Source organism: Ceratotherium simum, chromosome 17 (genome assembly GCF_057802395.1).
Source record: "Ceratotherium simum simum isolate JZ-2026a chromosome 17, ASM5780239v1, whole genome shotgun sequence".
Lineage (NCBI taxonomy): Eukaryota > Metazoa > Chordata > Mammalia > Perissodactyla > Rhinocerotidae > Ceratotherium > Ceratotherium simum.
Window position 1 is genome coordinate 50,092,440 of NC_141916.1, and position 14,504 is coordinate 50,106,943.

The 14,504-nt window shown below is 35.0% G+C and overlaps 1 protein-coding gene across 1 annotated transcript; it reads left to right on the forward strand.

The window, feature by feature from the left end:
* Positions 1-1,548: 1,548 nt before the first annotated feature.
* LOC101409135 (killer cell lectin-like receptor 2) lies at positions 1,549-14,269 on the forward strand. Its single transcript, XM_087442759.1, has 7 exons — positions 1,549-1,663; positions 2,742-2,831; positions 3,783-4,022; positions 5,740-5,882; positions 7,472-7,578; positions 13,941-14,102; positions 14,185-14,269. Exons 1-6 carry the CDS (start codon positions 1,549-1,551, stop codon positions 14,086-14,088), a joined length of 843 nt encoding a protein of 280 aa, XP_087298885.1. The 3' UTR covers positions 14,089-14,102; positions 14,185-14,269.
* The last annotated feature ends 235 nt before the right edge of the window (positions 14,270-14,504 follow it).

Consider the following 14,504-nt stretch of genomic DNA (forward strand, 5'->3'; position numbering starts at 1 on the left):
CCTTCTGTCTTGCAGGCTCTCACGCACCCAAGGGAGCCAGGATTGAAAAGATCAACTTCTCCCATCTCGTTTTTGGGTCAGCTTCCTCCACGTGCATCACTGCATAGCACAGATACAGGTGACATCTGCTTTCGTTCCTTTAGATCTTTGTACCTGGGTATACAGTTAGTCCTATTTATAAAGAAAATATTCTAGGAATATGGCATTTGATTACAGATGACTTGTCATGAATATGGGATTGATGAGAAAGAATTCTCTATTGATCGCTTTAGGGCTACATTAACTCGGAGGGATGTGAAAACTGCAGTTCAGCATTCACGGAAAGTTATTTTCCTTTTTTCAATACATGACGATTTTTGCTTTGTGCTATCTAAATGAAAAGCGATTTTTGGGATTAATTACTTTTCATTTGGGGCTAATGATATACATATTATCTTATCAATCTTAAAGGATTCTGTAATAGAAAAGACTCCTTTTCCTTAGGAACTTAGAGAAAATGTGAATAATTGAGTGTAGAAAATTTTATAAATTAAAAAAACTTTTAAAAGAATGTCGTTACATGTGCAGTTTGTTTTCCATATTTCTTGTTTTATGGATGTCATCTTTTCCAACTGATTAATATAAGCAGCAAGGTAAATTTTTACTATTTACTATTTAAAATATTCTTTTTATATTAACTAATGACTGCCCCCAGGCAAATTTATTTTCACATAGGTTTCTCTAGCAACATCATACACTAGAAGATTATTTCCAAAATTTTAGTATATGTGAAATCATTTTGGATTAAAAATACAAGTGTCTAGGCTCCAACCTAAGAGATGTGTTCCAATCAACACATCTTGCGTGGGGCACTGGAATCAGAATGTTAAGCAGTCTGCAATGTGAATCCTCAATAATTCTGTTGCAGATGGTGTATGGGATACACTTTGGGAAAAACTCGGGTAGAGTCATGTTGTAATTGAAAAGAATGCAAACACCTTATAATATTTATATCCAGATCTGAACGTGTATATTAAGATTTTTTAAGCCAAGATATTTATATTATATATAAATATATATATATTTATATATTATATATATATTATATTCTATAAAACCATAGAATTTTTGTTTTTTGAATTGGTATTTTTAAAAGTGTCTTGGTAATTTGGGAAGGTACCAATTCTGCCTAACATTTGTACATGTATGTTGAACATTTTGAGCTGTATTGGCTGGGTGAATAGGACCCTGCCTAGTCAATGTTGGTAGATTTTTAAAAAAATTCTTTCCCTATTTTCTAATAATTATGGCAGTAGTTATGAGCAGTATAAATAACTTTACCAGAGATATTGAAAGGTTTTTCATTTCTTAAATAAATCAAGCTCAGTCTACATGCTTTAGGCACTTTAGGGAGTTAATAAACACATGCCCGCATAAACATACAAATATACACACGTGCCTCTTAATCCTGGTATGTTCCTATTGACTGACATATTAATTTTTCTTAAGACAGAAATCATCCTGGTGCAAAGTTTTAATGCAAAACATATTTCTCTTCTTACTCTAGACATGAGCAATCAGGAAGTGATTTTTTCCTCCATGAGAGTTCTTCAGTCTCCTTCAGAGTCACAAAATAGATCAAGGCCTGGTAGTACTCAAAGACCAGGCAAAAGTGATGACAAAGGTATATGTTTTAAGCATCTAGATTCACCTGTCTCTAATGGATTGTCAAACTCTAGATGTTTGAAAACAGTGTTGCTATCTGTACTGCAGGTTCTCAGAAGGTAATGTGAAACCATAATTGTGTAGATGAGTAGAACAGGTCTTTTGTTTTTTTAAAGTTTCTGAGAATGGAGAAATTAATGAATTCTTTTAAATTTCAGGTGGTAATAGAATATTTTCATTCAGATTTGTTTAATAGGAATTCATGAGGCCTTTAAAAAGACAGCCTAGAGTCCCCAGAAAAGATTGCATCTTCTAGAGAAATAAAAGTCTTAAAGAATGAGGAATGAAAAATAAGCATTAGAAACAATGTTTTTTCCAGAAAAAAGATATTTTAGATGTCTTAAATATTTATCAAAACTTCATGGCAGTGAAGAAGCAAAAATATTCAAATCAAAAGGCACCTTCTAATTTTTCTATTCTCTGTCTATCCTCTCTAATATTGTCACAAACTCTAAACTGAGAATAACTGTTACTTGTTTAATTCAGTGACAGAGATACAACTTTTAGATACTCAGGACATCAAAAGTAGGAGGATCAATATAGTATTGACTAGAGAAAAATAGAATTGATGAAAAAGAAAGGGAAGTTGATTTCTGGAAACTCCTTTAAGGTTGAACCCCAATCACATTGGCAACTTCAGAATATCCACTATTGGCCAGCAATTTCTCAAGAATATTGACTGCTTTGTCCTTTTCATGATTACTAGTGATCACAGGAAGGAGTATACATGTCAGTGTGGATTCTCATAAATGTGTATTGTGTCTATTGCCATCTGTGCTTTTGTAAGGGATGCACTTTTAAAATCCTATAGGACTGTTCTTGTGTGTAGCATTTCTAAAATGGGTGTTTGTCAATCAGAAATCTGAAACTTTAAAACTGTGATTACGAGATCACAAATTTACATTCATTTGTATGGTATATTTTTGTAAATTTTTTAGTGAAGATTGTCTTTTTGTTCCAAATGGTGTCCTAGGTTAAGGTTAGTAGTGGACCAGGCTCTATTTCTAATGATTATTTTCTTCCTTCTTTATTTGAAGAGTTTTCAGTGCCCTGGCATCTCACTGTAGTGATTCTTGGGATCCTCTGTTTACTTCTTTTCGTGATAATCAGAGTGTTGGAGACAAAGAGTGAGTAATTGAAATATCTCCTTCAAGTCTGTGTAACAACAAGAACCACTAATTGTGCAGATATTAACCAGGCTCCTACCATTGCGCCTTGGCTGTAATGGGGGAATGTCCCAGGTGGCTCTTTCTTGGTGATTTTTCCTCAGACACATCACAATGTCATTTTCATTTTATTGCGTATTTCAATGACTGCACCTGTAATGAGCTTTTTCATTCTGTATAATACACGGTAATAATCCTCTGGTAAGGACTGAGTAATAGTCTGCCTTCAGAGTTTAGATTGCTGTGAATTTTAGATAGATATTCTTTGAGAAACAACTATTCAAAAGAAATTATGACTTTCTCTTGAGTTTTTTCAAGTATACAATGAAGAAATGGTTTAGTAAAAAGAGTGATTTTATACGTGGATGTTAGATGATCTTGAATTCAGCCTTTATCTTTTATTTGAATTCCTTGACATCTTTAGAAAAAATCACTAATATGACACACTCAGATAAAATTACATATTTGGATCTTCCTCTCTTTTCTCCTATGGGTATTTAATCTACTCCAATAATGATGGTGCCATTTCTTCATGTTGTTAGTGCAGATTTTCATACTCAGAAGATGTGTTCCTAAATATTCATTGAGTGATTTTTACTTTGGTGCCTATTTGTAAATGATGTGCTAATTTTTAAAAGGAAACTAAACTGAATGGTAAGGTGTTAACATTACAATTTAATCCCGTTACCTTATTTTATTTATTCTATGCTTAAGTTGCTAATAGTGAGAAATTTGATGTTTCTATTTCTGTGGCCAGTTTATTGAGGTGTTAAACTTTTTTTAAATGTCAAATTAGTAATTAAAGTAGTGAAATGGAATGCTTATCAAAGTGAGACTTTTTCTCTTGTATTAAATTTCAACATTTAAGCATTATGAGATCTTTTTTGTGTTATATCTATGTTATTATTTTAGTTTTGCAGTGTATTCAAGAAAAACACCAACAGGAGGAATTTCTACGAAATCTCCGTCAAAATTGCGACAATATACAAAATGACGCCTACTTAAAGGAGCAGCTTTTGAATAAGACTTTAGAATATGACATTCTCAAAAGCGAAACCCTTCAGCAGAAAAAGGAACTGGACTCACTCTTTATAGAAAAGAAGAGATGTCATAGAAAACAGGAGAGATTTTCAAAGTCTTTGCAAAATGCAGGTATTTTGAATACAGAAGGAAATCTTGAATGAAATATTGCATGTTTTTTCATTATTTTTTCCCCCTCCAGAAGCTTTGAGGCCTAACAAACAACCGTATGGTATATGCTAGAGATCTATGTCTACTGGACAACTTTAATTTGTGCCTGTTGGATATAGTATGGGTATTTGGGTTTACTTGTTTCAAACATAGGATTAAGACCACGGAAGCCATGTTTACAGTAGTAGAGCCCTATGTTTCCAAAACTCAATGGCTGTTCTTGCATTCCTACTGCTCCCAGAAGGTGAAATACTATGTCAGCACCCTGAAAATTTGTATCATTTTGGAACTCTGGGCAAATTAGACACTCCCACTTTGTCACTGACATGAAATATGGAGGCTATCAGTAAAAATATACTTAGGCTACAATGGGCACAAGGCCTTTTATTTGGATGCTGTTGTAAAGATAACTGTGTGTGTGTGTGTGTGTGTGTGTGTGTGTGTTTCCATTCTGCCTTGACTTCAGGTATTTGGTCTATTTGTGATCAATACACATTCTCTGCAGCACATCTGCAAGATTCACCAGTGTTGATGCTGTGCGACTCTGTGTGATGCTACCATTATAAACTACCAAGAGATAAGAATATGAAATCTCATACAATAAACTCTGTTATCATGCATAACAATGAAATGAACTGACCTGGTTAATCAACCAATAAATATTTGTTTAGGATTTAGAGTTTACAAAGAGATTTTGCATATTTAATATCATTTAGGTATGGTAGTTAGTAGAAATTTACTCTCTCTATTACTAGAGGGTCAATAATATTTTAAAAATTTTGTATATTGTAAGATACATGAGGAGGAAAAAACACAAAGAATAATGTTTATTTTATTTAGAAGGCATCCCAGAATCTTTTTTTTTTTTGCATTTTATTTAGTATTTTAAAAAACAGATTTATTGAGGTATTATTATTATGCAAAGAACTGCACACATTTAATGTATACAATTTGATGCATTTAGCCTTTGTATATATCTGTAAAACCATTCACAGTGTGGGTAATAGAATATCCATCCCCTCCAAACTTTCCTCATGTTCCTTTTATTGTGCATGGTGAGAACACTTAAAATGAGATCTATACTTGTAACAAGTTTTTAAGTGCACAATTCCGTATTGTTAACTGTAAGCACTATGTTGTACAACAGATCTCTACAACTTATTCATCTTGTATAACTGAAACTATATACCCGTTGAACAACAACTCCTCATTCCCCCACCCCCACCCCACCCCAGTCCTGGCAACCTCCATTCTACTTTCTGTTTCTCTGAGTTTGACAGCTTCTTATATCTCATGTAAGTGGAATCATGCAGTATTTCCTTCTGTGATTGGCTTATTTCACTTAGCATAATATCCTCAAGCTTTATCTATATTGTCTCATATGCCAGGATTTCCTTCTTTTTAAGGCTGAATGATATTCCATTGTATGTATATACCACATTTTCTCTATCCATTCATCCATCTATGGACATTTGGGTTATTTTCATATCTTTGTTATTGTGAATAACGCTGCAATGAATATGGGAGTGCAGATATCTCCTGGCCCCCAGAATATTGATGAACATCATATTATCATTATTTACAGCCAAGAGTTTGTTTTTAGAGGACTGATAAATATATTCCTCTGCTTAACCGAATTCCAGATGACAAGAAGTTTGTTTCACCTTATATGTTATAGGCAAACTCTATGAAGACCGCTGGTCCTGTTGTGGAGTAAATTGTTATTATTTTACCACTGAAGTTAAAACCTGGCAGGGATGTAAACAGACTTGCCAAAGTTACAATTTATCTCTTTTGAAGATAAATGATAAAGATGAACAGGTATCATGGTTTGTTACATTCACTGTTATTCTCTTGGACTCTGTCTCTCTTCCTTGGACCCAAGATATTGAGGACCGGGAGGAGTCCAGAAAGAGGGACCTTCAGTTATTCTTTGTGTTGTGTCTGTTGAATGAGCAAAAGTTGTATAATTAAGAGTCTCCCAGGTGACCCCTGCCTGCTAATAGGTGTATGATCTTGTTACTAAGCATTCAATACGTATTATCTATCATGATGACCAATATTATTTCTAAAATGGAAACCTCCTTGCAGGTGCAGGTTGCGTCTTTGCAATCACCTCCCTCTCTAAGGAGTCTATAGGAGACCTGCTCTTGGAGAAGTGTGCTTTTCCTTCAAAGAAGTACTTAACCCTTTGGTAAATTGCAGCCTGGAACCAGCAGTTATTTCTGCCTATAAAGTGGCAACTAAGAACCCAGAGGCAATACTGTCTAGTAGTTTCTGTTAGGTATACAGGGGCCAGACTACCTGGGATAAAATCCAGTTTCTGTCTGGGTGACCTTGGGTAAATTACTTAACCTCTCTGGGCCCCAGTTTTCCTATTTGCAAAAGGGAGATAATAATGAGGAACATAAAAGTGCTCACACTTTTACAAATTAGCCTTATGGTGCTTTTCATTGCTTCTGTAGGTAACATTTACTTGATCAATATTCTTATATATCACATCAAGATGTGTAGCTTCCAAAAAGAATTATAAAAAGAGAAAATACAGTGGCAACAATTTCTAAACTATCTTTTTAATTTATTACCAGTAACAACTATCTACATACATAAAATGCGTTTTTATAGAGAAGTGTTTGTAAAGATCAGCCTGAAACTTCTATTTATTATTTAGGAAAACAACACAAAATTCATATGCAAATCTAATAGATGTTTTAAATCACAACATAAAAGAACTTAGGATATCAATTCATAAAATAACTTTTTATGTTTGTTATAGTAAAACACAGTTAAATTTAAACCAATATTTTAAAATATATTCAATCACTTATTCAGAAGTTATGTAATGTGTCACTTCGCTACACTACATTTTTGGACAGTAAATATTTCGGAATACTGCCCTTTTTCCCTTCACCTCTTCCAACTACTGAACTACAGCCAGTCTTTTTCTTATGAGGCTGAAGGCTGAAGGCTCTCAGACACATCTCCCCAGAGACACTTGTTGTTTTAATAAATTTATTTTGAAGATAGCTGTTTTCACTTAAGAATATGTAATGATCATTTTTCTACATCCTTAAGTATTTTTCTGGAGCATGATTTTGAATGGTTTTATAAAGATCAAAAATTATTTAACGAATCTCCTATTCTGAGATATTTAGATTTTAAATTTTTGCATGTTTTAAGTAATCTGTGAAACTGGCAGCCATTTTTAACATAAGTAAATAATCCTGGAGAAAATTACTTTGCAAAATGAAAATACAGGGTTTGAGGGGAGAGAAGGTTTTCTAGAAGGAGGGATGAAGGAGGATGTAGCAGAGTAGTGGCCTTAGAAAGAGTTGGGCCCTTTACCTGTCACTTTCATTCATCTGACAGGTGGGAATTTAGTCACATGATATGTTTTGTTTCCTTTATAGGCCTTCCTTCAACCCCAGACTTATGGAACCTACTACTGGATTGGATTATCATATAATGCAGAGGAAAGGAAGTGGAAATGGATTGACGATGGCACATCTTCTGGAATGTAAGTCTCTGGAATGCATTCAAACTCTAATATTGGTGTTAGGGCTGGAAGGATTGTATCTAAAAAGAATCTTCTCTTATTATGCACAGCTTAACTCATTTTCAAGTAGCCATCATTGGTAAGAATAAGTAGAATGATTAAGAAAGTGTTTTAGGAAGCATACTTAAAAATAAAAGATGCACCCTACAGAGTTATTAATAATACTAAAATTATGATGCTAAACACATGCTCAGAAGTATGTGTTATGAGGTACACAAAATAAAACAAAATCATAAAGTAAAGTGATATGAAATGATCAGACCATCCTGACTCAGCCAAAGTGATCCCACCCACAACCTCAAATGAATATTTTGAGCATCCTAAGAATTCAATTTAAATTCCTTTACATTATTGGTTTATATTATTTATAAATATAAATATATGTGAGTAAACACACACACACACACACGCATATACCTGCACTATGGTTCTTCTATTTTGAAGTGCAGTATTTTGTAACCTCTTGGGTTTACATTTAGTTATAATCTGCTGTTAAACTGTTCAATGATTTTTTAAAAATCTGAACTATGTATTATATTATTTATTTCTAGAAATTCTGTTTTATGTTTCCAAATCTTTCTAGTTACTCATATTTTCAAGCTGTCCTTTATTTCTTGAAAGATACTAAATGTTCTTATTGTATATTGGGCATCTGAAAATTCTTAGATATGAAGTTTTGTGGGTCCACTCTATTGTTTCTGCTGGCTTTTGTTCACGATGCCATTTTCTTTGTAGTGTTGAGTGATTTTCTTTCTCATTTTTGAGCTGCTGTGGAAATTAGTCAAGGATGGAGATGAAGATGGCTTCGTCAAGAAAGAATTTGCTTTTGTTGGATGCCTTGGGGCACTATGAGTCAGGGCCACTGTTTTTATTATTATCATTTTTTTGAGGTCATAATAGTTTATAACAGTGTGCAATTTCAATTGTACTGTATTATTTATCCATCACCATATATATGTGCCCATTTATCCCTTATGCCCACACCCAACCCCATCCCCTCTGGTAACCCCAGTCTGTTCTCTTTGTCCACGTATTTGTTTATCTTCCACATATGAGTGAAATCATATGGTGTTTGTCGTTCTCTGTCTGGTTTATTTTGCTTAACATAATACTCACAAAGGCCATCCATGTTGCTGCAAAGGGGGCGATTTTGTAATTTTTCTTCTTTTTTGAGGAAGATTAGCCCTCAGCTAACATCTGTTGCCAATCCTCCTCTTTTTTGCTGAGGAAGATTGGCCCTGGGCTAACATCCGTGCCCATCTTCCTGAGCTTTATGTGGGACGCTGCCACAGCATGGCTTGATAAGCGGTGCATAGACTCGCGTGGGAGATCAAAAGTGGCGAACCTGGGGCCAACAAAGCCGAGCGACTGAACTTAACTGCTATGCCACTGGGCTGGTGCCAGGATTTTGTCTGTTTTTATGGCTGAGTAGTGTTCCATCGTGCATATATACCACATCTTCTTTATCCATTCATCAGTCAGTGGGCACTTGTGTTGCTTCCATGTCTTGGCTACAGTGAATAATGCTGCAATGAACATAGGGGTACATAAGTCTCTTGGAATTCTTGATTTGAAGTTCTTTGGATAAATACCCAGTAGTGGGATAACTGGTTCGTATGGTATTACTATTTTTAATTTTTTGAGAAATCTCCATACTGTTTTCCATAGTGGCCGTACCAGTTTGCAAACCCACCAGCAGTATATGAGGGTTCCCTCTTCTCCACATCCTATCCAACATTTGCTATTTTTTTCTTGGTAGTTATAGCCATTCTAAGAGGTGTAAAGAGATATCTCAATGTCATTTTCATTTGCATTTCCCTGATGATTAGTGATGTTGAACATCTTTTCATGTGCCTATTGGCCATCTGTATATCTTCTTTGGGAAAATGTCAGTTCATATCCTCTGCCCATTTTTTGATTGAGTTGTTTGTTTTTTTGTTGTTGAGTTGTGTATCTTTATAAATTTTGGAGATTAACTTCCTGTCAGATATATGATTTGCGAATATTTTCTCCCAGCTGATGGGCTGTCTTTTCATTTTAGTCCTGGTTTCCTTTGCCTTGCAGAAGCTCTTTAGTCTGATGAAGTTCCATTTATTTACTTTTTCTTTTGTTGCCCTTGTCTGTGTAGATATGGGATTTGAAAAGATCCTTCTAAGACTTATGTCAAAGAGTGTAATGCCTATATTTTCTTCTAGGAGTTTTATAGTTTCATGTCTTACCTTCAAGTCTTTAATCCATTTCGAGTTAATTTTTTATGTATGGAAAAAGATAATGGTCTACTTTCATTCTTTTGCTTGTGGCTGTCCAGTTTTCCCAACACCAGTTGTTGAAGAGACTTTCCTTTCTCCATGGTATATTCTTGGCTTCTCTCTTGGAGATTAGCTGTCTGTACATGTGTGGTTTCATTTCTGGGCTTCCAATTCTATTTCAGTGACCTGTGTGTCTGTTTTTGTGCGAGTGCCGTGCTGTTTTGATTACTATACCTTTGTAGCATAGTTTTAATTCAGGGATTGTGATGCCTCCAGCTTTGTTCTTTTTTCTCAGGATTGCTTTAGCTTTTTGGGGTCTTTTGTTGGCTCATGTGAATTTTAGGATTCTTTGTTCTATTTCCATGGAGAATGTTATAGAAATTCTTATTAGGATTGCATTGAATCTGTAGATTGCTTTAGATAGTGTGGACATTATAACTATGTTTATTCTACCAATCTATGTGCATGCAATACCTTTCCATTTCTTTATGTCATCATCAATTTCTTTCAATAATGTCTTATAGTGGTTTTTATACCTCATTTTGTTAATGTGGTGTATCACATTGGTTGATTTGCAGGTGTTGAACCACCCCTGCATACCTGATATAAATCCCACTTGAACATGGTATATCATCCTTTTAATGTATTGCTGTATTTGGTTTGCCAATATTTTTTTAAGGATTTTTGCATCTATGTTCGTCAGCGATATTGGCCTGTAATTTTCCTTCTTTCTGTTATCTTTGTCTGACTTTTGGATCAGGATGATTTTGGCCTTCTACAATGTGTTGGGAAGTGTTCCATCTTTTGTTTTTTAGAATAGGTTGAGAATGATAGGTATTAAATCTTCTTTGAATTTTTGGTGGAATTCACCAGAGAAGCCGTCTGGTCCTGGACTTTTACATTTTGGGAGGATTTTGATTACTGTTTCAGTGTCTTTACTTGTGATTGGTCTATTCAGATTCTCTATTTCTTCTTGATTCACTTATGGGAGGTATGAGTCTATGAATTTATCCATTTCTTCTAGATTGTCCAATTTGTTGGCATATAGTTTTTCATAGTGTTGTCTTATAATCCTTTGGTATTTTTGCAGTATTTGTTTAATTTCTCCTCTTTCACTTCTAATATTACTTATTTGAGTCTTCATACTTGTTTTCTTAGTGAATCCAAGTAAGGATTTTTCAATTTTGTTTATCTTCTCCAAGAACCAGCTCTTAATTTCTTTGATCCTTACTACTGTTTTTGTTTTTTTTGTTTCCTTTCAATTTTGTTTATTTCTGTTCTAATTTTTATTATTTCCTTCCTTCTTCCTACATTGGGCTTTGTTTTTTCATCTTTTTCCAGTTATGTTAGGTGCAGTTTAAGGTTGTTTATTTGAGATTTTTCTTGCTTGTTAGGATGGGCTTGGATTGCTATGAATTTCTCTCTTAGGATCTCTTCTGTGACATCCCATATGAGTTGGCGTGATATATTTTCATTTTCATTTGTCTCCAGATATTTTTAAATTTCTCTTTTGATTTCTTCAATGATTCATTGCTTGTTCAGTATCATGATTTTTAGTCTCCACATCTTTGTCACTCTCTCAGCTTTTTTCTTGTAGTTCATTTCTAGTTTCCAACATTATGGTCAGAAAAGATGCTCAATGTGATGTCAATCTTCTTCTTTATTGAGGGTTGCCTTGTTTCCCAACACATGGTCTATCTTTGAGAATGTTCATGTGCACTTGAGAAGCATGTGCATTCTGCTGTTTTTGGATGGGATGTTCTATATATATCTATTAAGTCCATCTGGTCTAGTTTTTCATTGAATTCCACTATTTCCTTGTTGACTTTCTGTCTGTATGATGTATCCATTAATTTAAGTGGGGTGTTAAGTTCCCCTACTATTGTCGTGTTCCTATTAATGTCTCCTTTTAGGTCTGTTAAAAGTTGCTTTATGTATGTTGGTGCTCCTGTGTAAGGTGCATATATATTTGTAAGACTTATGACTTCTTTTTGGAGTGCCCCTAGGTTGCTGCAGTTGGGAGAGGGAGAGGATATCCCTTTCCCTCCTTCCACTGCCTCCTGGAAGTTTCAGCACCTCCACCTTCAGGTGTATGGCTGCGTGGGTCTCTCAGACATTTATACTGTTGTGTGAATGTCCTCTGCTGGTTTATGAATATCCTTTTCATTGTATCTTAGGGAAGAGAGTCTAAGGGAAGAGCTCACTTTGCCATGATGCTGACATCACCCATTTTCTAAGGCTGCTTTTATTCCTCATATGAGCCCTGCAAGTAGTGTAGATCTGGGCTGCAAACCTACAAAAGATGTCATACAGAAAATTACCTTAATGTGACCATAGCCTGTAAGTACACTTTCAGGCAAACAATCTCAGACATCATAGAACAGAAAGGCTCATGGGCCAAATAAATACACTTAAATTGCACAGTTAATTAAATCAATTTAAACCACATTGCACTATTCCAGGGGAAGGAAATGGAATAGCTCTCAGACTTGGATGGGATGCGATAGGTTGTCACACTTAGGATAAGTTGCAAGTGGGTGAAAGGATCACCTGAATCCTAGGTTATGCAATCTTCATATGGCCTGCCTCTCTCTGCTGCATAACCCTTTCCTGATGATGGTGTGGTTTCTAGGACCAGACTTGAGGTTTGAGTAAAAGGGCCCAAGAAATAGAAGGTTCTTGTGCCCAGCATACATATTTTCTCTGCTGGGGAGGTGCAGGAGCATGTAAGCCTGACCACAGCTGCAGTGTTCTAATAAACCTTATGAGCAGCTATGAATTTTGTTTGAGTTTCTTAGGCAGAAGGCCAGAAATAGTGTCACCAATGGGTGGGGAAATGGAGACCTCATGAATGTTGAGTATCTATGAGCATCATGTATATTTGGAGTATTATATTTAGTGTCTACTTGGTTCTTTCATCCTTTCCTATGTTTACCATTCATATGCTCTACTTTCTATATCTATACCTAACATGTCTCAGAGGTTACCAACTTACTTATACATACTTCATACATCCTATGTGTTCTGCCTATGACTTACCAGCTACTCAGATTCGTTTATCTTTCTTGTTTGTTTCTCTTCATTCCTAAGCAGATTTGAATATTCTTAAATAATATAGCAAATGCAAATTATATGAGAGATGGTTTAATCTTTTGACGTCTTAGGTGGGATTATTCTTTTTCTCTTCTGCCTAAGTGCAATGCTCAAAGACAGTTCTTGGGTGGTTTATACTGAAGATATATTCCTTTGGGGTCTCAACTCTTTATGGCTTGTCTTCTATTTAGAATCTTGGGTGGAATTCATTATTCAGCCTACTACATCAATGAAGGGAAAAACTGGCTTCAGAGCTTCAATTACCCTTCCATGTTCCCACTTTTTCTTAACCCTCGGCCTGAATATGAATTTGTTTCTTTCCAGTTCATAAATTTGTTGAAGCACATTTAAATTTTTTTTTATTCATCATTTTACTGTTTCAACAGTAAGATAATTCTGGTATCTAATCCACCACTTTGCTGAAGCAAAAGTCCTGCTTTTAGATATCTTTCAAGGGATAGTCATGAAATAATAATAATAATTATTAATATAATAATAATTATTAGCTATGGGGTGGGAAGGGAAAGAAACAAAACAAATGAAAACCTCAATTAAATAACCTCATCTCTGGCTATATTCCAATTCTGCTTTTTCTCTTTAAGGTATGTGCACATGAGACCCAGTTATCTCTGTCACAGAAATTAAGTTCTTCTTCTTTTTCATCTCTCACTTTTACTGAAAAAAATTAACATAAGAAAGCAATTTTGCTATATATCATGATCCCCCAGCACTGCTGCAAGGTAATATTGCCTTCTGACCAAAAATTCCCAGTGTGGTATAAGATGGATGATTGTGAGTGTGATCAAGAGGCTGTTATTCTATTTAACAGGCTAGAGCTAAGGAAAGCCTTTTTGTGATGAAGTCGTGATTAACATTTCCATATTCCAGATCTTTAGGCAACACACTTAAAAAAGATGATGATTTATGTTATTGTAAGCTTCATAATTCAACAGTGGACCGTATGTGTTTTCTGTTCTACAGTAATTCTCCAATAATGAGTTTGCCTCCTGGGAGAGAAGAATGTGCTTTTTTAAGCTCAACAAGAATAGAAAATGCTTATTGCTTCACACCTTTTAATTGTATCTGTGAGAAGAGAATTGATTGTGTTTCCACTGCCTGCTTCAAGTAGACACAGAAGAAAAGGTGAAATGGAATTTTGTCATTTTGTTTTTTTGTTTCCTGTGATAATTTGTGATTGTTTACAAATTAATGTTTTTGACAGCAGGACTTATTCCACTGTGGAAAAAGAGATGAGTTGGAACAGGAAGAAAATGCTCTTTTGGGCTGTGATTTAAGAGATCAGATGCCGGCTGTCTTCTTGGGGAAGAGGGGAAGATTTTGTTTTTGGAAATCAGTTACCCCTCTCTTTAATGGCCCTGAGAAAGTCTCTCTTCTTCATTCCCTGAACTACCCACAGAGCCAGTCAGAGAACTCTGGATCTGTTCCTTACCCATAGGGTAAATCATTTCCATAGCCTTAGGCTTGAGGAGATAGCACAATTAAGAACTAAAAAATAGATATCCTGCCCATTCCCCATCTAGATGC

Coding starts and splice junctions, on each gene's coding strand:
- LOC101409135 (XM_087442759.1), top strand. CDS start 1,549: ATGAGCAATCAGGAAGTGATTTTTTCCTCCATGAGAGTTCTTCAGTCT. Junction 4,023..5,739: donor AAAGTCTTTGCAAAATGCAG/GTATTTTGAATA, acceptor TATATGTTATAG/GCAAACTCTATGAAGACCGC. Junction 7,579..13,940: donor GATGGCACATCTTCTGGAAT/GTAAGTCTCTGG, acceptor TCTGTTCTACAG/TAATTCTCCAATAATGAGTT.